The sequence below is a fragment of the Callorhinus ursinus genome, unplaced genomic scaffold, assembly GCF_003265705.2.
Source record: "Callorhinus ursinus isolate GAN/ISIS: 27379988/994484 unplaced genomic scaffold, GSC_fseal_2.0 scaffold24, whole genome shotgun sequence".
Classification (NCBI taxonomy): Eukaryota; Metazoa; Chordata; class Mammalia; order Carnivora; family Otariidae; genus Callorhinus; species Callorhinus ursinus.
This window is the reverse complement of record NW_027397086.1, coordinates 209912-237171: the sequence shown is the minus strand read 5'-3', so window position 1 is coordinate 237171 and position 27260 is coordinate 209912. Positions and strand designations below refer to the sequence as shown.

The 27260-nt window shown below is 53.2% G+C and overlaps 1 protein-coding gene across 2 annotated transcripts in view; it reads right to left on the bottom strand.

The window, feature by feature from the left end:
- The window catches only part of AK8 (adenylate kinase 8), a 119235-nt gene that overhangs the window by 91401 nt on the left and 574 nt on the right, over positions 1-27260 (bottom strand). For both annotated transcript variants that reach the window (XM_025888431.2, XM_073905564.1), the window contains exons 2-5: positions 25115-25199; positions 19919-19968; positions 17702-17815; positions 9572-9640 (exon numbers count right to left, since the gene is read on the bottom strand). In XM_025888431.2, coding sequence (XP_025744216.1) covers positions 9572-9640; positions 17702-17815; positions 19919-19968; positions 25115-25199 — 318 coding nt within the window. The remainder of the gene's footprint in view (positions 1-9571; positions 9641-17701; positions 17816-19918; positions 19969-25114; positions 25200-27260) is intronic.

Below are 27260 nucleotides of genomic sequence, written 5' to 3'. Positions count from 1 at the left end.
TTCTCAAACCTTGAGGCCTGGGGTCTCGGGGCACAATGCTACTCTTGGAACACAGCAGTTGAACCTGGTCAAGGTGTACGAGACCGAGGCCAAAGGGGGACCTTGAAGGCACTGATGATGGAAACAATTTTAGGATGTGATGAGGAAAGTCACTCAACAGGTCTCCCCACAAGTTACCTAAAACCACGCCAGGGCAACCATCAAAATATTTTCCCCAAGAAACCTTGGGACAAGCATGTTCCTGTTGTTGAAACCGTTGTTAGGATGTTCGGACTCAACTGTACAGTCACATTGTATTTTAAGCACCTTCCCCTCCTTGGGCCAACAGCGAGTGAGGATAGGGTTTCATTGCCCTGGTGGTACAGACTGCGGAATCGTCCAAATGGCGTTCTCTCATTCACGAATGTCATAAATATTTCCCGAGCTTGATGTCTATGCCAGGTACCACGTGATGAGCTGGCGGTTCTGCGCTGACTGGGACAGACAGGGTCCCTGCCCCCACCCCTTGACTGTGGAGGTCTGGCGGAGCAGGACAGCAAGAGGCCATGAAGGCATGTAACAGGGCCCCCAGCCTCCCTGGGGCTTGGCAAGCTCGGGGAGCCTCCCGAGGGAGTGACTCTAACCTGAGCCTAAGGAAGGAGGGGCACTGCCCCGTGGTGGGGTGGGGGCCTCAGGCAGTGAGAAGAGCACGGGTGTATCAGGTCTCCATTGCTGCGTAACGAATGCACAGTCTTGGTGGCTTAAATGGCACATTTATTATCTCAGTTTCTGTGGAGCAGGAGTCTGAGTGCTGCTTAGCCGGGTTCTCTGCTGGGGTCTCAGAGGGCAGCAATCAAGGAGAGAGCCAGGCTGCCTTCTCATCCGGAGGCCGGACAGAGGAGGAATCCGCTTCCGAGCTCCATCAGGCTGCTGGCAGAATTCCCTTCTGTGCTGCTGTATGACAGGGGGCTCTGGTTTCTCACTGGCTGGAGGCTACCCACATGGGCCTCTCCAACACGGCTCTGGTTTCTCACTGGCTGGAGGCTACCCACATGGGCCTCTCCAACACGGCCGCTTACTGGTCATGCCAGTAAGGAGACTGTCTAGTCTTAGATCATATCACATCATCACAGGAATGATCCGTCCTCACCTCTGCCCTCTTCTGTTGGTCCTGTTCCCACTCAAAGGGAGAGGGTTACACGAGGTGTGGACACCAGGGGAGGGAAACTGCTGGGAGTCCCTCCCCTCAGTGTGCGGAGGCCCTGGGAGGGGCCACGCAGGTGAAGCTGGAGAAGGTGTGAAAGGCAGCGGGCACAAGGGGCCAGAGGGACGAAACTGGGCAGCCAGGCAGGGTGGGAAACAGCGAAGGTTCTCAGCAGTGGAGGACACCATAACATTTGTTTCAAAAAGACGGCCACTTCTGCAGGCATAAAATATAAACATCCTTCCAAGGGGTGTTCTTTCATGGGAGAGTTAACATCAGTTGCCTCCAGGAAGGGAGCACGTGGCTGGGGGGCAGGAGTGTGAACGGACTTGGGCACCTTTTGAATTCTGAACCATACAAATGTATTGCAGTCAAAAAATAAAATCGTTCATTTTATGTTAAGCAATCCCCGTGGCAGCGGTATGAAGAAGGGGCCAGGAAGAGAGCAGGGTAGCTGCGAGGATGGATTAGGACCAAAAGAAGGAAAGGGACCTCAGTAATCCAAACCCTGGAAAGCAAATGTGACTCTGAAGTACGATTTCGCACCTCTCTGGTATTAAAGCCTTTTCCTCTCAAATTTCCTGAGCCCACTGCCTCATTTCTTAGCTTCCCTCTGCCCTTAGAGACGTGGTCTGAAGCGCTCTCGGACATCAGGACCTCGGCTGTCCCTAAAGAAAGGCCATGGGTCCCCAACAGGTAGAGCCCACCTCCTTTTCATCGTTCCAATACAAAGGGCTAATTTCTCTTTCTCTAATGCATTTGATGGTCACTTCAAAGAAAATCTTCAAAGAGACTGCGTTAGAGCAAAAAAAAGGGAAAGAGAAGAAAAAAACCCCAACATTAACTACAGAATCCTGATGGGTTATGATTGCATTACTTTTCCCCGAACGCTCTTCCCTGCTTCCTTTTTGTGCTCTAAATTACCAATTCTAGTCCCTGTGTAGCTAAATAATAATAATTATCATATAAATGAATATGCATATGTGTCATCTTTATCCCTAAAAGCAAGAAAGCCTGTTTATTTTGGATGAGGGTTTGTTTTGTTTCTGAACAACCAAAGCACAAAATTAGGAGGCTCACCTCTGGCTTTTGAAATCCCGTCTCCACCGGGAAGAGATGAAAAAGGTACTGGATGCCCCTTGAAGCTCGGAAGAAATTTTAAAACAAATTAAAGGAGATACTTCTCTGCTCTGCAGGTAACAATGGCTTGGTCAGGATCAGAATCAGACTCTGAGGCCGGAAGGGGCTTCAAAGCTCCAGCCAAGCCTGTCCTTTTACGGACGGGGACCTGGGGCCTCTTGAAGCGAAGCATTCCCTGGAGGGACACTGTGCATCGGTGAGACAAGAACGGAGTGGCCAAATCACAACTCTGTGTTTGCATTTCTGTTCTGGGACTCATTGCGGGACCTTGAGCAGGACACACAACCTCTGCAAGTCTTAGATTCTGCATCCCTCAACGCAGTGAGGGCAGTGCCTCCCCCACTGGGCTGCTATCAAGATCAATGAGGTCGGGCGCCTGGGTGGCTCAGTTGGTTAAGCGACTGCCTTCGACTCGGGTCGTGATCCTGGAGTCCCGGGATCGAGTCCCACATCGGGCTCCCTGCTCGGCGGGGAGTCTGCTTCTCCCTCTGACCCTCCCCCCTCTCATGTACTTTCTCTCTCTCTCTCTCTCTCATTCTCACTCTCTCAAAATAAATAATAAATAAATCTTTAAAAAAAAAACCTAAAAAAAAAAAGATCAATGAGGCCATGGATGCCACCCTCAGCCCTACAGCCCCACCAGTGGTCACCATCGACGGCATAACGACTGCAGCCTCGATGCATAGGGCCCTGTGCCCTGCGATGTGGTGCAGTGAGCAAGGAGCCAGGCAGGCACCCCACTTTCTTGGAGTCCAGACATCTAACCACCATCATCAACATAGTAATAATGATGATCACTAATGTCATTATAAATACTAAATAAATAGAATTAAATCAACCAAGAGTATTAATTATAACATACAATAGAGTCATACAGTACAATATAACTAGTAATAATATCACTTATAATATAACTAACTAATAACACTAATAATAAATATTATCACCATCTTGATGATGGTGGTAGCTGTTGGCAAGGACTGGGGATACCTGGTCTCACACTGTTCACACCGCAGGTGCATTGTGCAGAGAGGCTGAGTGGACCAAACTTTTAGATAAGCTCAAGAAGGTCTATACCAGCTAAATGCATGTTTCAGAGACTATTCTAGGTCACCGAGGGCAAGTTTGGGACGTCTAGTTGAAATCACGGAGAGAACCACCATCTTTACCCCAGAAACCATGACTTAGTGACTCACAGAGATTTAAAAAAATTACATGAACAAACCAGCCCAGTCCAGCTGGATCCTGTGTCTGGATCTAGTGCCTGGATCTCTGAGGCATGAGTTCCAGGCAGTGTCTCTCCCTCACGGAACATGCCCAGTGGCCCAACCCCATGAGGCCACGCCTCTGAATTCCAGGTTGAATGCTTACACACCAGAAACATGCAGTAACTTATGAAAATCACTTACACAAAATAACACCGTTCTGTATGTCTTAAGATTGGGTCATGGAAGGATGGGTAAAGCCTGGCCCAAAGCCAAGCGGAGGGTCTGAGTGGAGAGGCTGGGTTCGCCCACCTGCCTGGAGGACCCAGGGCCTTTCTTGTTTCCCTGGTCAGCTGGGCTGCAGCTCTGGGCCTCTCCTGCACCGAGGTAGCCAGTGAAGGCCAACACTTGACCTGTGAGCAGAACAGCCAGGATATGGCAGTTCCGGCTTGAGCTCCTGGATCATGAGGTGGTTTGGTTCTCGTAAGCATCTTAAAAGGAAATCTGAACTAAGCGTGGGGAGATCCTGCCAGACGGAGCATGGAGCCACCCCCACTGGGACAGCGGCTTGGCCAGGGTGTGGGTGAGTAGCCCACAATCCTCAGGGCAAGTGAGAGTCCTGGGGCAGGAAGTGAAGAGTTACTGTGTTGAGAGCCACAGCTAACGACGCCGACAGTCCTGGTGCTGGTGGAACAACAGGAACTCTCAGCACACTGAGTTTGCCTCACATGTGAGGAGCGCTGTGTCCATCCAGCTCTGCCTTTTCTTTTTTTTTTTTTTTAAGATTTTATTTTTAAGTACTCTCTACACCCAACACGGGGCTCAAACTCATGACCCCGAGATCAAAAGTCACGTGCTCTACTGCATCAGCCAGGTGCCCCCTGGTTCTGCCTTTAAATGTAGCCCCATCTTGCTGGCAGGTTCCATTCTGGGTGACTTGGGTACACTCATACCAAAGGAGTAACACCTGATATTTGGCCAAATGGGACCAGCACTGCGAGGAAACCTTCAAAAGGGTGATCGATTGATGGGCCAGTTTTAAGAAGAGTTGATCACAGGTTGGTTGAACTGAGTATGGAGGGGGGCCGAGCCTCATTCTGCCTGCCATCCCCTCCACCCAAGAGAGCCCCTCCACAGACCACCCCAGCCCCATCTCTGGAGGCTTCTGGAACAACCTGGCTCTCCCGGCTTGGTTAGTGGCCCTCATGGCCCTTCTCACAGCTGGTCCTGCTTTGGCCATGCAAGGCTGTCTCCAACTGCAGGTGGTAAGTTCAAGGCCAAGGGACCGCCTTGCTTGTGGGGGGCTGAGGCAAGAGGGGAAGGGTCCCAGCAGCAAGGACCATGCAGTGCCTATAACAGGCACTCATCTGGGGGCGGGATGGGCTTGGGAATGGGTAACAGGACTTAAAATGAGACTATGGCTCAGTGGCCTTTCTTCTAACACTGCTAGAAGGTGGAAGTTTCCTTTCTGTATGTGGGGGTGGGAGTGGGGATAGGAGGCTTTATTTCACCGGGAGTGGGATGGGAGGGAGGTCCTAGACAGAGGGCAGCAGGTTGGCACCTGGACAGGGACTGGGTCAAGAAAGGGCTGCCCCAGGCCTATTGGGAAGGAGACGTTGAGGCTGGCCTCTGTTGAGACTTAACCCAAGGGGCTGGGGGTGGGAGTGGGAATTGGGTCTGGAGGAGTGAGGGCTCCCCGCTCCAGGCTGGACATGGAGCCCAAGCCCTGCCTCACTCTCCTCCTATAGGACCTTAGTTCCTCCTGGCTCACTGGGGCCACATGACCCCTAAACCTCACTGCCCCCATCCCAGAGGACGGGCTAGATCGGCGGGACAGTGGATAGGGAGCCTGGGGAACTGAGGGAATGTGGGGTGGGGTCCGTGGTGAGCGAGGGGGGAAGTTGGTTTTTTATTTAGAACTGAAGAGAAAGGGCAGAAGTGCTTGTATGACCACATGGAAGTATCATTTAGAACAGGGCTCAGGAAACTATGGCTCCTGGGCCTAATCTGGCCTGCTGCCTATTTGAGTAAATAAAGTTTTACTGGGACAAACCATGCCCTTTCATCTATGCACTGTGATGGCTGCTTTCATGTTACATCACAGTTGAGTAGTTGCAACATGAAACCATATGGCCCACAAAGCCTAGGACAGTTACTCTCTGGCCTTGACAGAACATTTGCCTACCCCCAATTTAGAACGGCTTCTGCACTTTGGGCACCGGCCTGTGCTGGGCAGTGGGAGACTATCATCTCACCGTGAACAACCCGAGGTCGAAGGAAAACACACTGTTTAGACCAGACTCTGAAACCCAGACCACAGTTGATCTGTGGCTCTCCTGTGATTTAGACTCACAGGGCTGAGGACGGTGACGCCCGAGCCTGCGAGAATAGCTACTTGTTCACCAGCACTCTGGAAAGATGCCTGGGGATCTTCCCAGATTTGGGCCTCTCGATGAATTTTAAGCAAGAGAGAGAGGGAGAGTGTGTACGTGGACACGTAGGTGAATATTAAAACAATGTAAGCACACAGGCTGTGGTTCTGGGCAGGAACACACAGTGGGCACAGTCCACCCTTCTCATTCCCACCGAAAGCAGCTCGAATGCGGGGGCAGCAGGAACGGGGCAGCCACGTGAGGAATCAGAAAAGTATACAGTAGGGGCGCCTGGGTGGCTCAGTTGGTTAAGCGACTGCCTTCGGCTCAGGTCATGGTCCCAAGGGTCCCGGGATCGAGTCCCGCATCGGGCTCCCTGCTCAGCAGGGAGTCTGCTTCTCCCTCTGACCCTCACCCCTCTCATGTGCTCTCTCGCTCTCAAATAAATAAATAAATAAAATCTTAAAAAAAAAAAAAAGAAAAAAGAAAAGTACACAGTAGTAGGTGAATTAGGAAAGAAGACCAGAATTCAAAATACCACCAAGCCAGCAGCCCCGGCCTGGGCTTCAGGCAGCCTTGAGACCTGACAGTGGGTGACAGGTGGGGACCGAGAGAGGCCCAGGAGGGGCCCTCATGTCTGGCTCACGCAGCGGGAGAGGGCACCTACAGTCAGACACTGGGGGAGATCTCCGTGAGTTTTTCTCGTACCCTAGCTTCTGGCCACCATGGTGCAGCACCAGCGACACAGGGTGCCCGCAGGTGCCGGCAGCTCTGAGGGGACAAGGGGCCCCTCCCCTGCAGTCCCCAGAGAATGGAGCAAAGCCCCATTTATTTCTCCTCTCTCTGCCCTCCTGCCACATGGCCCCAGTCGCAGGAAGCCTGTGACAGAGCGGGAAACAAAGTCCCAGCTTTCTGGCCCGAGGACCAAAAAGAGGAGCACCTGGGAACTGGAGGTTACCATGGAAATGGCAGAGAGGGCAGCTCAGGCCAGCAACCAAATGAAACTGTTATGGACTCGTGGGCTCCCCCCAAGTTGTGCGTACAAGGGTGTGACCCAGACAGCTTTCTAAAGACACTGAGAGAGGAGGCAGAGCACAGACTGCTGCCCAGGCCCCGCTGAGCGGCGCACACAGCACAGAGCTGCGGAGCACCGCACAGAACTTGCAGAGGCTTTGAAGACAGAAGCAAGATGGGAACCACAACACAGAGAAGGTGGCTGGAACTTGCAGCCTGAGCCCAAATGAATCAGTGGTCTGCAAAGACAACAATACCAACATCCACCATAGGATTTACACAAGGTTGGAGTCTCACAACAAGATGAAAAATGTCTGGGATACAAAATCATGCAACACAAGGACTGCCGGGAAAAATCTCAACTCACATGGTAAAAGACCTCAGATGTGACCACTGACGTGACTCAGTTGTTGGAGTTACCAAAGACTCCGAAGCAGCTGTTGTTTTGTTTTGTTTTTTAAGCAGGCTCCACGCCCAGTGTGGAGCTCAATGCAGGGCTCGAACTCATGACCCTGAGATCAAGACTTGAGCTGAGATCAAGACTTGGATGCTCAACCGACTGAGCCACCAGAGTTGGTATTAAGACATAGTAATAACAACGGAGCTCAAACAAGTAAATGCATGGACAAATAGAAAGTCTCACAAACAGAAGACAGCAAGAAGAACCAAGTGGAATTTTGAACACTGAGAAACAGCAATCCAAATTAAAAGCTCCCTGGATGGGCCCAACAGGAGAATGGAGACGGGAAAGGAAGGCCTCAGTGAGCCTCAAGACGCTTCAGTGCACCTCATCGGATCCACGGCAGAGGGGAAAGAAACAGAGGATGGGGCCTCAGCGACCATGGAGGGAACCACAGAGCTAGTGCTCACAGCCCTGGAGGCTCAGGACACGGGGGAGAGAACGGCGCAGAAGGAAATAATGGCCAAAAACTGCCCAAGTTTGGAGAAAAATGTAAACTTACAAATTCAAGGAACTCAACAAACCCCCAAAAGAATAAATCCGAATGAATCACGTATGGTGATTAAACTGCTGGAAACTGAGAACAGGGAGAACGGTGTCAGAGGAAGCCAGGGGGGAGAGGGACGCGCTACTTGGGCGGGGGTCTGGGCAGCTGCCCTTCTGCCAGACATCACACGGACCGGAAGGAAGCGGGACACCGATGTGTAAGAAGAGCGAGCGGGGGATCTAGAATTCTGAATCCAGGGACAAATATGCTTCAAGAATGAAGGCAATAAAGACATTCTGTGAGAGTTCACTGGGGGCAGAGCTGCCCAGAGTTCCAGATAGAAGGGGCCATGCACAGCGTCGTGAACGAAGAGCGATCATCAGAAATGGAAATGCCTGGATAAACAGAACAGATGGTTCTCCTTGAGTTCTTTAAAATAGGTTTGATGACCAAGAGCAAAGCTGGTAAGGCTGCCTGCCAGGGTTTTCAGTGTCCACACACAGTAAGACACAGGGCGGACATACACTCAAGGAGGGGAGGGGACTCTACTGGACATCCTGCTCCAGATGGCACAGAAGTGACTCTGAACAGACTGAGAAAAGGTAAGTCTGTATACCGTCATTACTAGATCATAGCTTGAAAAAGCTATACAGAAATATCGTTAAAAACACAAGAGATAGGGCGCCTGGGTGGCTCAGTTGGTTAAGTGACGGCCTTCGGCTCAGGTCATGATCCTGGAGTCCCGGGATCGAGTCCCGCATCGGGGTCCCTGCTCGGTAGGGAGTCTGCTTCTCCCTCTGACCCTCCCCCCTCTCGTGCTCTCTCTCTCTATCTCATTCTCTCCCTCAAATAAATAAATAAAATCTTTAAAAAAAAAAAACCACAAGAGATAAATGAAAATGGAATACTTTTAAAATGTTCAAATCATTGATAAATAGGACTGCATTAAAATTAAAACTGTTTGCTCTGTGAAAGCCACTGATCTGAGGACACTAAGACGAGCTGTGGACTAGGAGAAGATATTTGGAAATCGCACAGCCAACTCTGTTTCCTCATCTGTAAAATCAGGGAGTCATGGGGTCCACCCAACGGAGTTCCTCTGAGGATCCAAGGAGTCCGTGCGTCTAAAGCCCTCCCAGGGTGCCCATGGTTCCCGTTGCCTGCTTTCTGCCCCTCCATCCCCCTCCGTGCCCCAGGAGGCTGACCTCCACAAATGGACTGCCTCACCTGGACACACTGCCCTCTGGCTTCATTGGGTCTGGCCAAACGGGGTGATGGCAGGAGATCAGAGGATGGCAGAGGAGAGTTTGGGGTACCCCCCAGTTCTCCCTCTGCCCCTCCAGGTCCAGGAGTGTCCAGCTCCCTGTGGGGCTGGTCTCAGATGCTTCAGCAGTGCTTATGCGTTGCCTCAACTACCCCCCACTTCCACAACCACCCTTTCCTTAAAGGCTCTCCTGTCACCCCTTGGGACGGGCCAGCTTTGTCCTGGGATCCTGATGGATACCCCAGATTCCACCTGGTTATTTGGCTCCATCCAAGGTGAAATCCATGTCCACAGACTGAACTTCACTGAGATCTGGTTTGCCTGTTTTCTCCTTTTCTGCAGGTTCCGTGCTAGGACCTGAACCCACGCCCCTCACCCTCTCTTTATCTGGTGACAGAGCCCCTCTCCCTGGGAGCCCCTGAGCCACCGCACACAGGGGATCTTACCTGCCTGACGCAGTCACCCTCCTTCAGGCGTTCTTGAATCAGTTTGATGAGCTGTGTGCTGGACAGTTTCTAAAGGAAAGACGACATGCAGAATGAGGGTCCCAACTCGCATACTGAGCCAAAAAGGACACGTAACTGGCAGGCCAGGGGGCTCGGTTGAGCACTGAGGAGCTGGCTATGTGGACACAAAGGTTTCCCAGGCCCTGACTGATGTCCAGTGGCCTCTGTAAAGCCAGGGCCCACCTTGCAGCCCCCACCCCTACCCTGAGCTTCATTCTACACCAACCACCCCTTTGACAGCTCCCCACCACACGTGCACACCGACCTCCACACTTGCTTATCCTGTGCCCCCGCCCAGATGCTCCCCTCACCCCTCCTGAGTGACTCCACGCTCCCTCAGAGCCTTGGCCCAAGCGCCACCGCCTGCAGGCAGCCCTCCTTGACCCTCCCCAGGCTTGGCTGGGGGTCGCCATAATCCTCAATGGCGAACTCTGTTATTGCTCTAACCACAAGGCCTTCCAGGGGTCTGCTCACATGTCCAACTCCCCAGGAAGTCTCAAAGTTCCTGGAGGGAAGGGACCGAGTCTTACTATCTTTGTACCCCAGACAGTGTGCAGGAGGGGGCCATGATGCCCATCTCTTCCCAACTCGGCTTTCAGAGACCTCATGGTGGTAGCTTGAAATCAGCCATGGTAGGAGTATTTACACCACGGAAATGGGCGAATGCTGCAAAGATGGGCTTTTTTTCCCCAGAGAGCTGGTTGTTAAATATTGGCCAGCGCACCTCTGCCCCAGCCTCAAGTTAGCGCCAAGGAAATAGGATGCCCTTGCCAGCTGATGAGTTAATGAAACTTCATGTTCCTGGGCGCCTGGGTGGCTCAGTTGGTTAAGCGACTGCCTTCGGCTCAGGTCATGGTCCCAGGGTCCTGGGATCGAGTCCCATGTCGGGCTCCCCGCTCCGCGGGAAGCCTGCTTCTCCCTCTCCCGCTCCCCCTGCTTGTGTTCCCTCTCTCGCTGTCTCTCTCTGTCAAATAAATAAATAAAATCTTAAAAAAAAAAAATGAAACTTCATGTTCCTGAACACATTCAATAAATAGTCATAATGACCTGTTGATTATACCCTTTGTGCTGGGCGCTGTGCCCAGCTACATTATTCGATGTTTACAACTCTGGACAATCTGTACTATTTTTATCACCTTTTTACAGATAAAGACACTGAGTCTCAGAGAGGTGAAGCCCCTCCCCTGGGTTATACGAGCAGGGAGGAGCAGAGGCAGAACCTGAACCCATGCAGGGCAGCCGGAGCCCCGCCTCTTCAGCGCTCTGCTCTCCCTGGGCCCAGCAAAGGCAGGGGGGGTGGGGGGAGCCGTGCGCAGACAGGAAGTTAAGGATGGCCGACCTTCTGTCTCTCTTCTGAACTTTCTCTGGCCAGAATCAACATCCTAATTTTCAAGTCTTATTTTTCTAACAAAACCTTGAATGCCCCAGAGCTGATGCCTGGAAAACCCACTGCCTCATGTCCCCTTGACCTAAGATCACTAAAAGCTGGTGCTTCTCCATAAACACCCCAATGCTTGGCCAAAGCAGACTCCCAGGCCAGCCCCGGACAGCACATCCCCAGCTATGTCAGGGCTGAACCAGCCCCCAGGAGGGGAGGGGCTCCTGCGAGGCGCAGATGAGGGTCCTCGGGTGTGCACTGGATGCACACAGAGGTGTCCGGTTCAGGTGGCAAGAAATCTACCTTACGCTCTTTTTCCCAGGCTGGGGACCCCAGAGTGGGACCATGTCAGCCTGGTGGCGGGGGGGGGGGGCAATTTCCCGAAGTATCCTTAGGGCTAGTGGTGGCCCTGGTGACATTTTAGTGACACTGGAGAAGAGTCTGGATCTTTCATCCTAGAGCCAGCATCTGTAAGGGTTTGGAGACCAGATCCTGCCTCGGGAATGCTGTCATGTCCGCCTGGAGGGCTGTCGGAGCACCTAGAGAGACAGAGCCGGGACACCAGAGTCTCTCCAACAGGCCGTGCCCTGTCCGGGCTGGCTGAGAAATGGTGCACGTGGCAGAACGTGTCCATGCCTCACATCTGTTATGTCCTGAGAGCGAGGGTGTGGGGAACAGAGGGTGCTCAACCACTTCTAACTATGGATGTTTGCCATGTCTCAGTGAATGGGCTTAGGTCAGCTCCCCCACAGAGCAATTCAGAGACAGGGAACAGGGCACTGGCACAGGCAGAGAAGCTGGGGGTGGGGGAACAGTCCCCACGGGGGCTCAGCTCCTGTGCGCTCGGATCCTCCTGATCTCTCGAGGTAGGGATGCTGAGGCTGCTGGTCCGGGGAGTACACCTGGAGAACTCCTGTCTTAGAAGCAAAACTCAAGCACCCAAGAGCCCTCCCCCACATGGGAGGGTGCCTTTCTGCCCCAGCCCTATCCTCCCAGCTCTCCTGGGAAACTTCCCCCAGCTGGTGAGGGAAGGGGTCAACAGGGAGCAGCTCTTTCCTGTCCCCTCATGTCCCCTCCCGACCCCAGGCAGAGCCAGCTTCCATCCTGAGGCCCATTTCCCTTTGAGATTAGTCTCCTGTCCCTGATAACACCCATTCAGGAGGCAGCATTCAGACAGGTCTTGGGACGGGCAGGGGTGGAGGTGGAGGAGGAGATGGGGGTAGGGGAGGTGCAAGCCAGTCAAAGAACACGGGTTGAAAGGAGACAGGTCCAGGTGGGGTACAGCACCCGCCGGGGGCCTGCCTGGCAGGGGACAGGCCCATGACTTTGAGCACAGCCCATCCCGGGTGCCCCCCGCTGCTCCCCGCCTTGGCGCTGTCTCACTGCCAGCTTTGATGTGTCACGTCAGCAGCGGGGCTTCCAGGGGCGCCTCTCAGAGTCCTGCCAAACTGTCTTTGTAGGAATCAGGCTCCCTCCTCCCAGAGCTCCGCCATGCTCTCCCACCCCAGCCCCCCAAGGCCTGGCTTTGTGGGGAGAATCAGGGACAAACTGGTAAAGCCCCGTGACACCCCCACTGGTCACAGAGAAGGCCCAGATCAGATGCAGGGCCCTGGCCTCTCGTCTCCCTGCTTTCTTCTCATCAAGGGCAGAATTGGCTGCATCGGCTCTTGTGTGGACCTTTCCTCTCCGCCCAGCTCCCAACGCCCACTGATCTGCCAACCTCGGAGGTGCCGTCCCCCACTGAGTGGCCCGCTGGTTTGCTTCTGTGCATAGGCAGCCAGGGATGGTGGCAGGTGGAACCCTGGCTCTGCCCCCTGGGGCACCTGCCTTCACTTCTTACACCTGGGCTTCCTCACTGAGATGACACAAGCTGGCGCGGTCCCATCACCAGGCCCCACTCTCAGGGCCCCTACTGTCCCTGTGTCACCTTGGGCGGCGCTTGCTCAAGAGGCAGAGGGCGTTTTAATCTACAGTATGACTTTCCACCTGGAGCAGAGTCGGGAGGGCAACAGTTGAGATCTGGTCTGCCCAGTCCGGCCTCTTCCTCCTAGATGCGCTGCTGGTGGGGGTGGGGAGCCCGAACTTGGACTTGAGCTCACTTAAGAACTGGTCAGAGAATCTTTAAAGACAACGCTCATTTCCAAGTTCCTACCGTGTCCAGGATTGTCAGAGCAGGTCTGGATGGAAGGCACTCACACAGTGCTGAAAAGGCAGGGCCCGGGCAACAGGCGGCAGGAGGAGGGAGAGAATGGGAGAGGAGGCCTTGAAGGAAGGGCACGCCCTTGACCACGTGCCATGCGACAGGCCCACAGAGGAAGGGGGCCCCGAAGAGACCCTGCTGTGGGAAAGGCCGATGAACTTTACAGGGAGAATGGTCCTCGGGCTTATGGGTCCCCCTCGTGGGCCGCAGGCAGAACCTCCACAACCCTGAACCTTCCGCAAGGCCCGTTCACGCCGCCGCCTGGAGTGGCGGACAGGGGACACGAGACAGCGGGAGGGCTCCAGCGCCACGGAACATGAGGACATGGAGCAGCACGGCTGGAGGGGGAACGGCCAGAGAGGATGGAGGCCACCACGGGACCAGGGCAATCCCAGAAATCCTCAGCGACACTGGAGAGCCCTCCCTCCCTGTGTGTAGATGGAGGCAGGATGAGACGGCACAAGTTCTTTCCCTTGGATGTTAAAGAAAATGGAGGCCCTGGCAGCTGGGCACTTGGGTGCACTGGGCTCCACCAGATTTTAACTTTGTCAACAGAACTGAAAGGAGTGAATGACACTGGAGCTGGAAAGAACCCAGCTCTGGCTCCTTCCTGCCTGACCGGCCTTCAGAACCTGGGTCACTTATTCATTCAACAAACACAGGCTGTGGTGCCCTCATACGACAGCTGCACGCCCAAGAAACCCTGATTTGGCGATAATTGTGCTGTAAGACTAACAACCACAACGGGAAAGGGGAGTGGCGGTTGGGGGCCCGGGGCCACAGTGGAATTCCCTAGGGAGTGTCTGAAAGTCCAGCCCCACTCCCAGGGATTCAGACTCATTGAGTCTGGCAGGGCCCAGGCGAGTCTCATGTGCCACAAAGACTGAGAACTTCTGGACCAGGTGGCTTCTCGAGTGTGTGTTCTCCCTGCAGGGATTCAATAATAAAGTTCTTTAGAAATTAAAACATTCCAGAGCAATCACACCCAGCTCCTGCTGCAGAGAAATATCCTTTCACCAGGGAACCTCTTCTCCTTCCTACCACTTCCTATGTGATTAGAAACCCACAGCACTAGGTTTTCCCAAACTCCAGCGGGTCCTGGCCTGGGGTTAGGCTTCCAGAAGCCCTGGGCCAGAATCGAAGGAGGCCCTCACTCTCAGGCTCGTGCAAGTGCAGGGTCGGCACCTGACAGCAGTAGCCTCCTTTACTTCTGTGCTCTGGGCTCCTGCGGGCCTCCCTCTGCTCCCCACTCTGCCCCCAGGGCTCCCCTACCCAGCGTTTGTGACAGCGAATGGGGCGGGCTTAGGGAGCGGATCAGAGTGGGCAGATGAGGGAAAAGACGCGACAAAACAGGATAAACTGAGAACGCAGGTGGCCTTGGTCAAGGTGGAGAGGAGACGAGAAACACCCTGTCGAGGTTACACCCAGAGTGCCCTGAGGCCGGGCAGAGTGGGCAAGGGGCTGGAGGACCACGAGAAAGGTGTCTGCTCAGGGAGACCTGATACCAAAGAAAGACTAGTGAGTTTTCTAAGTGTGAGCCCCTGAACCTTGCAGCCCGTCCGCTCTTCCAGCCGCGAGCCAGTGCCTGGGACTCAGTCACTGCTCAGAGAATGCTTCGGGGGGTGAGTGCATTAGCCAAGCTGCCAACGGCACGAGGCCTCCGGGCCCCTTAGCTTGGACACCCCCACCTCCCCCGGAGTTCCCAGGGGCCAGGAGAAGGAGTTCACCTTTGGGTCTCCCATGGATGGCACTGCAGGAAGAGTGCGTGGCACACAGGAGGGGACAAGGAAGTATTTGGGGAACCGTCTGGAAATGCCTAAAATGAGGTGGTCTTGGTTAACACCAGCAACGCAAGAGAATTCCGAGTAGGAGGGCAGAGCCGAGATGAGCAGGAGAAGATCAGGGATGTGAAGGTATTATCGCTACTTGCAAAAAGAGCTGTAAAAGGCTCCAGGTCCGCAGGCGATTTAGAGACGACCCTTAACGAGAGGCCATGTCTGGCGACAGCCACCTGTGGCCAGGCCACACGCAGCCGCCCGACGTGCACCCCTGCCGGCTCTTCCGAACCTTTTACTCCTTGATCATACTCCTGATGGCCTTGCCTTTCATCTTCCCTCCCCCGTGCTTCCAAACCATGGAACCCCAACCAGACACCCTTGAAAGCACTTCGATGTGGTCTGAAATATGCGGATAATTAGCGTAATGAAACCCAGGAGGAATTTCCTTAAAATCCTCCCCTCTGCTGAATTTGATAAACCTGGTAAAAGCATCTTTACCCTAGAAATAAGCCTGCCTCCCCCACCCCGAAAAGCTCTCTGAAAATGAGATAACCACTTTCTTTCTAAAACCATATTCCCACCCCGAATGCTGGTACCCCCCCAACCGTAAGCACACACCAGTTCCTGCAAGACCGCAGGGTCGGGGAGCAAGCGGGGCATCACTTGTTCCCCCTGAGAGTCCCCACCAGGCAATGGGGGGCAGGGAGTGTTCTGGATTGAGCATATTTAGAGTCGGTGCACCGTGGCAGTGGCTGACCTTGCTGAATGAGGTCTTCCTTCCATCAGGTTGTGGTAACCGGCAAACCTGGGGTCGGGAGTCCCACGCCTCATCCCTGAGAACTGCCCCCGTCCTGCCAGGGCCCTCCCAGCCATGTCGGTGCCCCGGTGGCCTTGCCAAGCCCACCACCCTTCACCAGAGCTGCCCGGGCCCCGGGGACACCTGACCAGCTGGCCTGGGCAGAGCCCCTTCCCTGAGGCCTTGGCACTGCTTCTGTTGGGGGTTGGAAGCAGGGAACAGGGTGGAGGCCAAGAAGGACAGAAGAGAAACCTCAGGATGGAAATACAAGATGAAGGAGCCTTAAAGAGGCAGAGAGTGGCCCCTGGTGGTGCCCAATTCTGGCTGCAGAGCCAAGGAGGAAGGTGCTGCTTCCATCCATCCGGGCCTCAGGCACCACTGTGGCCCCCCCTCCCCTGCCCACACCCACTTCAACTGCTGGCCGGGCTCCGGGTTAGGCCTGAATCTGCCTGAGCCCTGGGCCGTTACTTAACCTCCACAGGCCGGGGAGGCCGGCATGCCCACACTGTGCATGGAGGTCACAGAAGTCATGGAGCTTACAAGGTGAGGAGGGAGGCCTGGAAGGCACTCAGCAAACACAGAGATTCCTACCCTTCTCAGCCGGCTTCCCTTACAAACAGGAGGAAGCCAAAGTCTCCATAAAGAATGCCCAAGAGGGCACGTCCCTGCTACTGTGGTCTGAATGCCTGTGTCCCCCAAATGCATATGCTGAATCTTAACCTTCGAGGTGATAGTATTGTGCTGGGGGTGATTGGGGAGGTGATTCAGTCATAAGAGCGGAAACCTAGTGAATGGGATTAATTAGTGCCCTTAAAAAAGAGACCCCAGAGAGCGCCCTTGCCCTCTCCACCACGTGAGGACACAGCAAGCAGGTGGCCTACCCCAGACACTGCCTCTGCTGGAGGCATGACCTCAGACTCCCAGACCCCATAACTGGGACAAATCAATCCTGTGCTGCCAAGCCACCCAGTCTGTGGTAGTTTGTGATTGCCACCCAAATGGACTAAGAAATCCGCTTATAGTCCAGAGGAGATTATGAAGAAACATTTCGAAGTTTCTGTGTATATTAAAGAGAAACAACATAATCAAGCTCTATATTTCCTATTTAAAAAAATTTTTAAATATGGGGTTAGTGAAATTTTAGGAACAGAACACCCAATGCCCTGGGATGCCACCCACAGCTATGTGTGAGCGAGACAGAGGGGACAGGGAGGGCGGCCCTAGCACCACAGAGTGCCACAGAGTACCACGGACGGCAGGAGGAAGCCCCAAGGTGCAGCATGCTGGTCTTTCCATGGCAGAGACAGCTGGAGGACTGCCCTTAAACCCCGTGCCCGTCTGGATGGGGGCTCCATCATCTGTGGATGGAGTCCCTGCCCCTGGGCACCCACGTGATGGGGCTGACCCTGGAAAGGAGTGAGCCCAGGTCACTCCATCAGCACAGAGCGGCTTCCTCGCTCTATGAATGATCCTTTCTGCCACAAAGCCCTCGCCTCCACCCCCACCAGGACGCACCCCACTTGAGAACTGTTTCCTCCCTTCCATCACACCGTGCCTCTACCTCATCTTACCCTAGCATCTCCCTCACTTAATCCACAAGGAAATGGAAACTAGCAGGGGGCGTGGGGAGAGGGGGGAGCAGTGGAAGCTGTCACCGGGTCTCACCTTCCTGCCCGCCACCCCTCCCCCACCAGCCCCCAGTGCCAGTCCCACCTTCATTTTCTTTTTTTTTTTTTTTAAAGATTTTATTTATTTATTCATGAGAGACAGAGACGGGGAGAGAGAGAGAGAGGCAGAGGGAGAAGCAGGCTCCCAAGGAGCAGGGAGCCCGATGCGGGACTTGATCCCAGGACCCTGGGATCATGACCTGAGCCGAAGGCAGACGCTTAACCATCTGAGCCACCCAGGCGCCCCTCACCTTCATTTTCTGATAATGCTTCCTGGCAACCTCAGCCAGCGAGGAAAATTCTCTGGCTATCAGGTTCTCCACCGTGACAAGATTGCTGCTCAGATGTTTGCACAGCCACATTGCCTGAAGGGAGGAAAGAGGACAAGAGCATTTTAGGGAAAGCTGTAATGGAGGGCACTCCATTCAAATGCCCAGGTCCTTCCACATTCTACTAGAAAAGGCTGGAAGCATAATGATTTCCGGGGGGAAGGAGGCCACCAAGGGGGACAAGCCCCTAGGGTCCCTCCCAGCCCGAGAATGCCACTTGAATGCCCTCTCTCCTTCCAGCAGCCAGTGACTACTAGAAAACCTACAGACGGGCCATGTGTGTAGCCGCCCTGGGCATGCCTGTCCCAGCTCTGCGGGCCTCGGAAGGTTTACAACAGGAAATGAGGGATAGGACCTAAACATGGGGCCCAGTCATACTCGTTCATTTTTCCTTAGATCGGGACATGACCTGGTCTAGCCAAATTAATGTTTCATTCGTTGATGGCCATGTATACTCTACAGGGATGAATACCTTTTAGGGAATAAGAATGCAATAAAATGCTCTTAATGCCAAGATTGTACTGATGACCATTTCAGCATCAGGATGGGTCAGAAGGCCCTTAAGTCCCCCAGGGCAAGTATGAACCTTAATTCTCTCTGTTGCTCGTGTTGGCAGATGTCAGTGATGACAGCCCTTTAGGGCTCTGTCTGGATTTTACTGTGTGTCATCTTCCTGCAAAATTAGAGTCTGTGTATCCCCAGGCAGCGGTCAGAGGCAGGGATAGCGAATTCACCAAAAGGCTTGTAGGTCAAACACCAGCCAAGCGCTGTGGGCCCTGACCTCACCAGGAGGCAAAGTCGACTGCCTCAGCCAAGCTGGGCCTTGATGAGACTTGTCTGTGTTCACGACGCTTCAGGAACTCTACACAGCAAATTCGCCAGAGGCCAGGGCAGAGCTGGAACTGGGGGTAAGCGCAGTGGGCCCAGAGTGCCGAACATCTCAAAGACAAAGGCCCTTTGCCGAGGAGACCCCTCACCCTGAGTGACCTGACTCGGCCTTAATATGGCTTGGAAGCCTGTCTGTCTAGTGCAGAGGCTACCACCTCAGGAGCGGCTTCTACAGGCTCCCTGGGCCTTTCCCCAGGAGATTCTGATCAGGCAGGTCTGGAGGGGAGTCCAGAACCTGCATCTTCCAAAGCACCTGGTCATGCTTCTGGCTGCCAGCCTTGGGAGCCCCTGGTTTCTACAGTGAAACAGGAGACCGGAGTGAGAGCTGGCAGCCTGATCCTGAGAAGCACAATAGAAAAACTACAGAGACTGACAAGCAGAAGGATAGAGGGATGGACAGATGGGTGGACAGAGAGACAGACAGAATGCTAGGATATAAATGATACCAGAGCAAAGCAGATGCAGGTCAGCTTGGGTAAGGCTCAGCCATCTTAATTCTTTTTCTGAATAAAGCAAAGTGTCAGCTCATCAAGGACGAGGTAACTGATGTTCACTAGCCAGGCTCTTAAAAGACAGAGTTCCATCTCAGATGACTGCAAGCTTCACAAGTTTTGACACTTACAACTTCACAAGTTTTGAAACTGCAGCAGGAGGAGACGCATCAGCGTCAGGACTGGGGTTGTCTCCAAGGAAAGACAAGGAAGGGTGGGGTGGGATGAGGTATTTGCTGTACCTTTAAAGTTGAGAGAGAATCATCAAAGCAAATATGGCCAAATGATAAATTCTGTAAAATCTGGGAGTCGGGTACGTGAGTATCTATAGTGCAGTTTCTATGCCTTTCGGACTGAAATATTTCGTAATTAAAACATTAAGAATGATTCTGAAGAGTCCGTGTCAAAAGTCTCTCGACTCTGCTCTGCTTCTAGAAATGTATCCTAAGGATGTGAACTAAGGGTGTGTGAGGATGGTGTCCGTGCAGCCCGAGAACACCCTGGAAGGTATATCCCAACTGCTAAAATAATGCTCCCCCCTAGATGGCCGAGGGATGATACTTTTGTGTTCTGAGCTTTCTAGGTTTTCTACTAGCGTGCATGCCACCTCTCGTAATAAGAAAATAAGTTAAGAAGCAGGAGAGGGGAAGAACGAAGCAAAGCTCAGTGGTGTTCAAAACCCACTGAGGGGCAGCCTCATTCCAGCTCTGCAGGTAAATGACATATTACGGTATTACAACACTTAATAGGATGCACTTACTATGGTTGTTTTCCCCGAGGCGGGTGGACCTAATATCACAATCTTCGGCACTGTGGAAGAGAAAGATTTGAATGTCACCGCCCGCTGTGACAGAGCAACCCCCCGGGCCTGCGGTGCTCGGGGGGCATGCATTTCCTTCCTCCCCCAGATTTCATTTTCTGTTAGTGACACGGTCGTTTGTAACCCAGGGGCTCTGAGATGCTCTCACCATCGAGTGTACTCTCTATGTTTAGAGAAGTAAGTGATCACTGAGATGGTTTATTTTTCTGTCTCCAAGGGGACATGGACACGGTAACTTATTTGCCAAACTAATAAATATCAGGAACAATTGGGATTTCAAACACCATAAAGCATTTTAAACAGGGACTTTGTCTTGGGGACACGCTCTCAAATAAAGCTGTATTTTATGTAAATAGATCTTTCAAGCTTTATATATATATATGCTTTTTTTATTTAGCAAATTGTATTCCCCATCATTTTACAGAGGGAAATAATGGGGAAAAGCCTGGAATGTATAGGCCAGATTTATAAAACCCCAGATAGGAAAAGTCTTTGTTTTCAAATGTGGGCATTTCTATGCAAATGGCTTGCTTCCATGGGAGACTTCAGGCTCGAAGTCTCAGGAAGGTTGTTGGCCCCACAGAATTCCTAAAGCGGCTTCTGGACAACTGAGTAGGTGCTGGCCCACTGGAAAAGGCCAGACCAGCAGATTTGGAAAAGCGCCGGAAGGCTTGTGATCTTGGGTCAAAACAGGAATCAGAACGTGGTGTCTGGAAACATGAATCCCTGCTGATGCCTCTGAGTGCCACCTTGACTGAGCCACGCCGCACCCCCACCCCTAAATGCGGGGAACCAGGAGCACGGAACGGACGTTGGGGAAGCAGAACTATCCCCTCTCCGCTGTTGGCCTGACCCTTGAGCCAAGGGGACGATGGACAGGTGTATACTCCCACTTACTTCAGCCTCTGATATCTATATGCAGAGCCCGTTCCTGCCAGGCCACTGGAAGGGGACCTCGTCCAAGCAGGGGACAAAGGACACACATGATCTTTTAGTTTGGAACTGGACCCAGAGAAGGAGCTAGTGTCCATTTGGCCCATGATTTAATCATCAGCACACCAATGACTCAGCCAGGCTGAGTGGGTGTAAATATAGACCTTTGTCCAGATGCACAGCACCTTCTCGTTTTCAGGAAAAACATGGAGGGAAGGTTTCAGATGATTCACTGATTCACTCATGGAGCACCTCGTCCTTGCTCGGCACGGGGAGGGATGCTGCCAAGCAAAGCAAGGTGGAGCATGGGTGAGTGCGTTAGATGGAAACAGAAGGGGAGCGGCTATCCTCCGTGCCCGTCCCCAACTGGGGCACTGCCCTCTCCTCGAGAACATGACAGCCTGGACACATGTCATGGCTTTCCATTGCTTCTTTGATTTTTATGTGTCCCCAACTAATTGCTTTAGAGCACTGTTGTTTCCTACGTTTCTAAACACTTATAAACCTGGTCCATAGCCCCAATGATGTGTGAACTTGCTTCTTGGAAGCCCCAAGTCTTTCCCGTTGGTGGTGATGTGAATCAGGGATGTGGGGGCAGGAGGGCTGTGGACAAGGCAGCACCAGGGGCACCTCCTCCAGCCCGGGCTAATGCTGCCACGCTCCAGCTCAGCAAACCTCTGCATGCTCTTTCCTCTCCAAGGCAGGTTCAGCTGGGGTGCTTCGCGGACACAGCTTCCAATATTCTGCGGGCCAAAGCCACAAGAAGGGAGCAGCAGGGGGACTGGCCCGGCTCCCGTGCCCTTTGCCCAGCGGCCTCTCTGGGACTCTAGCCACAGGCCTCTGCTCAAGCTCCTCAAAACTCAGGCCAGACCCAATGGGACGCAGGGCCTGCGGAGCCCAAGGAGAAGGGGCTGCACCTCGACAAGAACATTTGGGCAATGAGTTGACTCCCAAGGCAGGCGTTCATCTTGACAAAGTTGCAGGGCTCAAAGGCTGCTGAGGAAACCCTCCCCTTCCCGGCTCCAATAAGTGGCACCCAAATTGTACACATCTCTGAAAATGCTTTAAAAGGGGAACATTCACGGCCTTTCTCCCCACCTAATTTCTTGCACACATTTATGTGATTAATTTTAGTTTCTTAAAATCTAACACCTTGAAACTCCAGCTCTGCTCATGAGTAATTATTTATAAACAGTGTCATAAAAGGCTGCTTGACTGCCAAGAGTAATCAACTTCTTCAAACCACTTCAAAGGAAATCAAAAAACCTTTCCATCCACAGATCCTTTTGAGGTTTAACTAGGAGCATGATTTAAAATTCACAAGAAAACCCTTAGGTATTGGAGCTCTAATACACAGCTTTCTTGGACAAACGTTTGATAAAAAACGCAACATACCATTATATACACCATCACCTGCTTTAATATTGCCCAGGGCTACTGTAAATGCTCACTTTGTACTAAATCTGCTTTTCTCGAGGCGAAGGGGCTGCCAGCCATGTGCCGGGGGCTCCCCTCATTCCCTCCTGTACATGTTCACTGGGATGAGTCTGGAGCCTTCTCTCCCTCTACACTAGCCACTGGCCATGTGAGCCACTGCCCACACCACATCATGCCCAGTAAGCAGAAGCACTGACCACCCAGTTTCCAGTAAACACAGGCCCCTGGAAGGAGATGAGACAACCTTACTCACTGACCCAGGGCAGTGGAAATGCTCACTGGACTTCAGAGGGCCTCCCCTTGTCCACTCTCTTCTTCCAGAACATACAAGGGTGGGGTTAAACTGTTCTTGGCTTCCTCCACCCCAAACAAACTCATGAAAGCATGCTCTTTTGCCCAGCCTCCCCTCGTTCCCCCATGTTTTGCTTCACTTGTTGGCAGAAGCCTGGGCACGGGAGGTGGGGGGACCCACAGATGTCCCTCTCTGCTCTTCATTTAGTGGTTGGGACTTGAGCAAAAAGGGCAAAGATGTTTCAACAACCATAAGAGCGGCCAGCCAAGGCCTGGGAGAGGCAGTGGAGGGCTCCCAAAAGTGTGGTTACTGGGATCCAATATGTCTACTCCCTGAGAGAGTATCGGGCCCAAAACCCCGACTCCAGCTCTTGAGGAGGCCAGGAGGCCAGCCCCAGCTACAGCCAGACGAGGCAGGTCTGAGTTCTTCACCCCTGTTGGGAGCAACAGGGCGGGGGTAGTGTGGAGATGGAATCAAGGCTCCATGGCAGGTGGCCTTGGAAAGCAGACCATGAATGAACGGAGGGGCTGCTAAGGAGGATGGAAGGGGATGAAGGGAGAGTGGAGGCGGCAGGGGGGGCGGTAAGGCCAGCCCCCAGTGTCGTTGGCTGCCCTGAGTCTAAAACAGAAAGATGCTGGTAAAGTGGGCAATTTGACACTGAAAATCAAATCTGCGCACAGAGGAGCAAAATGAAAGCATAATGAGAACTGGCCTCACATTTCAGCTCTTGAATTTCCAGCTGGGGGGCTGGCTGAGCTTTGGGGCTCAGAGTTGGAGAACATGTGGCCTGGCACGCATACCCCAAAGCAGAATGTTTCAAACCAGCAGGATGAAGAGGCCCCGTAGCCGCCCTCCCTGTGCCCAGGCACCAGGACCAGCCAGCGCCCCGCCGGCCTCCATCCCAGTTACCCAAGCACGGCCGGTGTATGAACAAGGGTACCGAGGCCCAGACTGGGCCACGTTCGCTGCTTGGCGAGAGTGGGGAAGCGCAGTGGGCCGGAGGGCCCCTGACGTGGCCTGGCAGGAAGGGCCCCTTCACCAAACTCACCTTCATGTCACATTCACTCTTACTTTGCTCCTATTTAACTTTTACTTTACTTTCAACTTTAACTTTACTTTTGCTTTATTTTTCCCGTACTTTTGCTTCTGCTTTCACTTTGTTTTGCTGTTACTGGGTGGTGGCAGTACGAGAAAGTGGTCCTTGGATAACAGGAACACTGATCCCTGGCCAGACTCGGGTGGCGGACGTGGGAAGGCAGACAGACACCTGTGCCTCCAGCAAATGGCAAACGGAGGCCCCGTGGGGGAGGCACGTCTGGTGAGCTGCAGTCTGCAGCAGGACCCCCAGGAAGGCAGGCACCCCCATGCCAGGTAATAAACAGCCAATCAGAGAATGGAGGTCTCTTAGAAGCGTCTCTGTGGGGCACAGTGAACCCCACCAGGAACACAAGGAGGCCAGATGGACAGCTTGAGAAGATGGTTCTCCTGGCCCTCCGTGCTCACAGCTCCATGTCCACCTGGGGCAAATGGACTCACAGCCAACATCAATTTTCGATTCTCCCTGACCAAAGGCTCAGAAAGGGGCACAACTGGGCCCTCTGCGAGCCACTCTGCTTAGGTTGGTGAAATGGCCCTGGGACCCGAGCAGCCCCTCACTCTGATGCTCTGCAGCCAAGCCTGAGATGGGTCAGGATCTGGGGGTGGGGCACACCGAAAAGGCCTGCTGTGCCTGGTGCACCTGCAGGCCTGGGGTCTCCTCCCTCCCACCTATTTTTGTGGCTGTTTTTTAAACTGCTTAGCGTCCTTTCTCATCTTAGGCGTGTGAACCCCACCGCGGGGCATCTCAAGCCTCTGCCCCTCTCAGCTGCGCCAAGTGCTAACTTCACTGGTGTGCTGGTATCTCCTTCAAAGCGGCCAGTGCCCCGATGAAAGAAACATCAAAGCTCCCAGACACCAGTTCTCCCTGACAGCTCACACAGGACGGGAATGATCCTCCACTTGGCAAATTGACCGTGGAACAGAGCACCCCTCCCTTCTCCCTGGTTCTGAGCTGTGGCTTTGGGTCCAGCTGACCTGCACTTGGGCCAACGTTTGGGGGAACTCTGGCACTCACTAACGGGCACCAGTCATGAGACCATCAGGAAGACCCAAGTGCTGCCTGTCTAGGCAGACCAGAAACCAAATTTACACCTGACAAGTGGAGTCATCACAGAGCTTAAACCCAACAGGCGAGATCAGATGGGACCCGCGAAAGCATTAATAATTGATTCCACGGGCCGTTCGGAGGTTTTCGTTTTAATAACTTGGCAAGAGAAATTTTAAGCTGTGCCCCGCAAAGAAATTAAGGCATTTTTCAATCAGACACCACCCCAAGTTGTCAAAACCCCTCCCCACCCTGTCCAGCCCTCCCTTCAGACACAGGGAGGACAGAGCGGTTCACAGCTGTCAGGCAGGAGGCCCATTCGAATGCTCACCATTATCATTGTCTTGTTGCAAGTGACTGATCATGAACGGGATGGGGTCCTTGGGCTGGTGGATCAGGAGTTGCTCCAGCATGTTCTGTGGGCACAGGGCAGACACCCAGGTGGTTAACAGCTGCGTGGGCATCCAGAGCCCCGGGCTCGGGCTCAGGTGGCCCAGACCCTGGTTGCTACCAATACCAGTTATGGGGCCTGATCTCTCCACCACACCCACCAAACACGCCTTCAACTTGGGATCCAGCCCCTGCTCCAGCTGCTGTCTGCCTGGGTCCCCATGAGCAGAGGCATGAGGGAAGGGTCGTGTGGGTATCACCGGGGAGGCACCTGGAGGGACTGCCCCTGGACTCAGAGCAGGCGGGCCCAGGGTCCTCTCCCCTCAGCCCCTTTGTGCTTCCCAGACCAGCCTTCTCTCAGTTCTCCTCATGCACCATGTTCATGTGCCCCTCAGAGCCTTAGCAAATGCTGTTCCCTCAGCTTATAACACTTGTCCCCCCGAGTCCTCCGGTCTCCATGGAAACATACCTTCCAGATCACACTCACTAGATAAATCCTGTCATATGCTCCCACAGCTCGCTGTTATTGCTTCACCCTTGTCCCGGTGCTGGGCACGCTCACAGTAGGTGCCCAATGCCAATAACTGCTGGGAGGCATGGCCATCACTGCTACCCGTGGCCCTCCGGGGTGGGGCGGAGTATTTACCAGCCAAGTATCTAAACAGTCCTGGGCTAGTCTGACCATTTAATTCCAAGGAAAACCAGCTTCCATGGTTCCAGAACAAGAGGTACAGAAAGGAACTGGGGAGATAATAGGAGCTGTGCTGGCGGCAGGAAGGAGCATCCTTCAGGGACAACCAGGGAGGGGTGTTTGCTCTTTGGGGGCAGAGGACGTGTGGATGGGTAGAGCGCTCGGAGCTGTGAGAAGTCCTAGTTCCGCTCTGCACCTCACCAGCAAGTCCCTTCCCTTATCTGAGCCTCAGCTTCCCCAGCTGGCGGAGGGCCCGACTGGCAGAGGCCTCTGGTCAGCTCTCACTGAGGAGACAACGTGAGATGATGCTAGCTGGTTTACAGATGGGTGTTTTTAATTTTGCTTTTAAGCAGTTGTATCTATTGTGTATTAGGAAACCTAGGATTTCAAAGATATTGCTCAGGAGGAGGTAAAACAGGTTGAATTTTTTTTTAAGTGGGTTGATTTAAAGAAATGACTAAGCAAAAGTGGAATTGTGGTGGTGGTTATATGAATCGATATATGTGATAACATCTCATAGAACCGTGCAGACAGAAAAAGAAAGAAGTGCAGGTAAAAACAGATGAAATCCAAATAAGGCCTCCATCTGGTTAATTGTCTTGTAGGACTGTGAATGTCAAGGAGTGACGTCAGATGGTCTTAGTAGGGGGAGCTGGGGAGGGGTACATCAGAACTCTGTACTATCTTGGTAATATCCTGTGGGTCTAAAATTATTTTAAAATAAAAAGTGTAAGTAATGAAAATGGTAAGATCCACGGAGGGAACACACACAAATGACTAAGGACTGGAAATACTGAACTAAAAGCTTCTGCAGACTGTTCCGTCCAAAAATCACTCTGAGGTACAGCAGGCTCTCTAGAGCAGACCACAGCGCCCCCAGGAGCTGGCCCCATCCTGCCCACCAGCGGATGACTTACAACTCAGCTGGCCATTTTCTTTTTAGACTGGCCACCCAGTTTTAGAGAAATCTCTCTCCCTGCCTCTGCCAGTTAACACTTTCCAAAGGAAGCATGTGTTTGCTGGAGAGATGGTGACACTTCTGAGTCTGAGCTCTGCTCTCAGGTGTGCAGGTCAGAGGCTCAAATGAGCACAGGGGTCACCACAGTGGTGCCTCTGGGGATAGGGTGTACCTGGAGGAGCAAATGCTCTGGAAACTGGGCTCCAGCTTCCCTTTGGCCCTCACAACCTCTGAGCGACAGAGTTCTTTCAGTCCAGCTCCTGAAAGCCTTTCTCTCCAGGAGGTGCAGAAGGGCAACCAGTAGGGGCAGGGCTTTGCTAAAGCGCACACAGGGAGAGAGGGCCCAGTCAAGTCAGACACCCAGGATGAGAGGTTGGGGGCAGCCCCGAACTCCTGCCCTAATGAAGAAGGGCCATGTGGGAAATGCTGCCGCCCAAG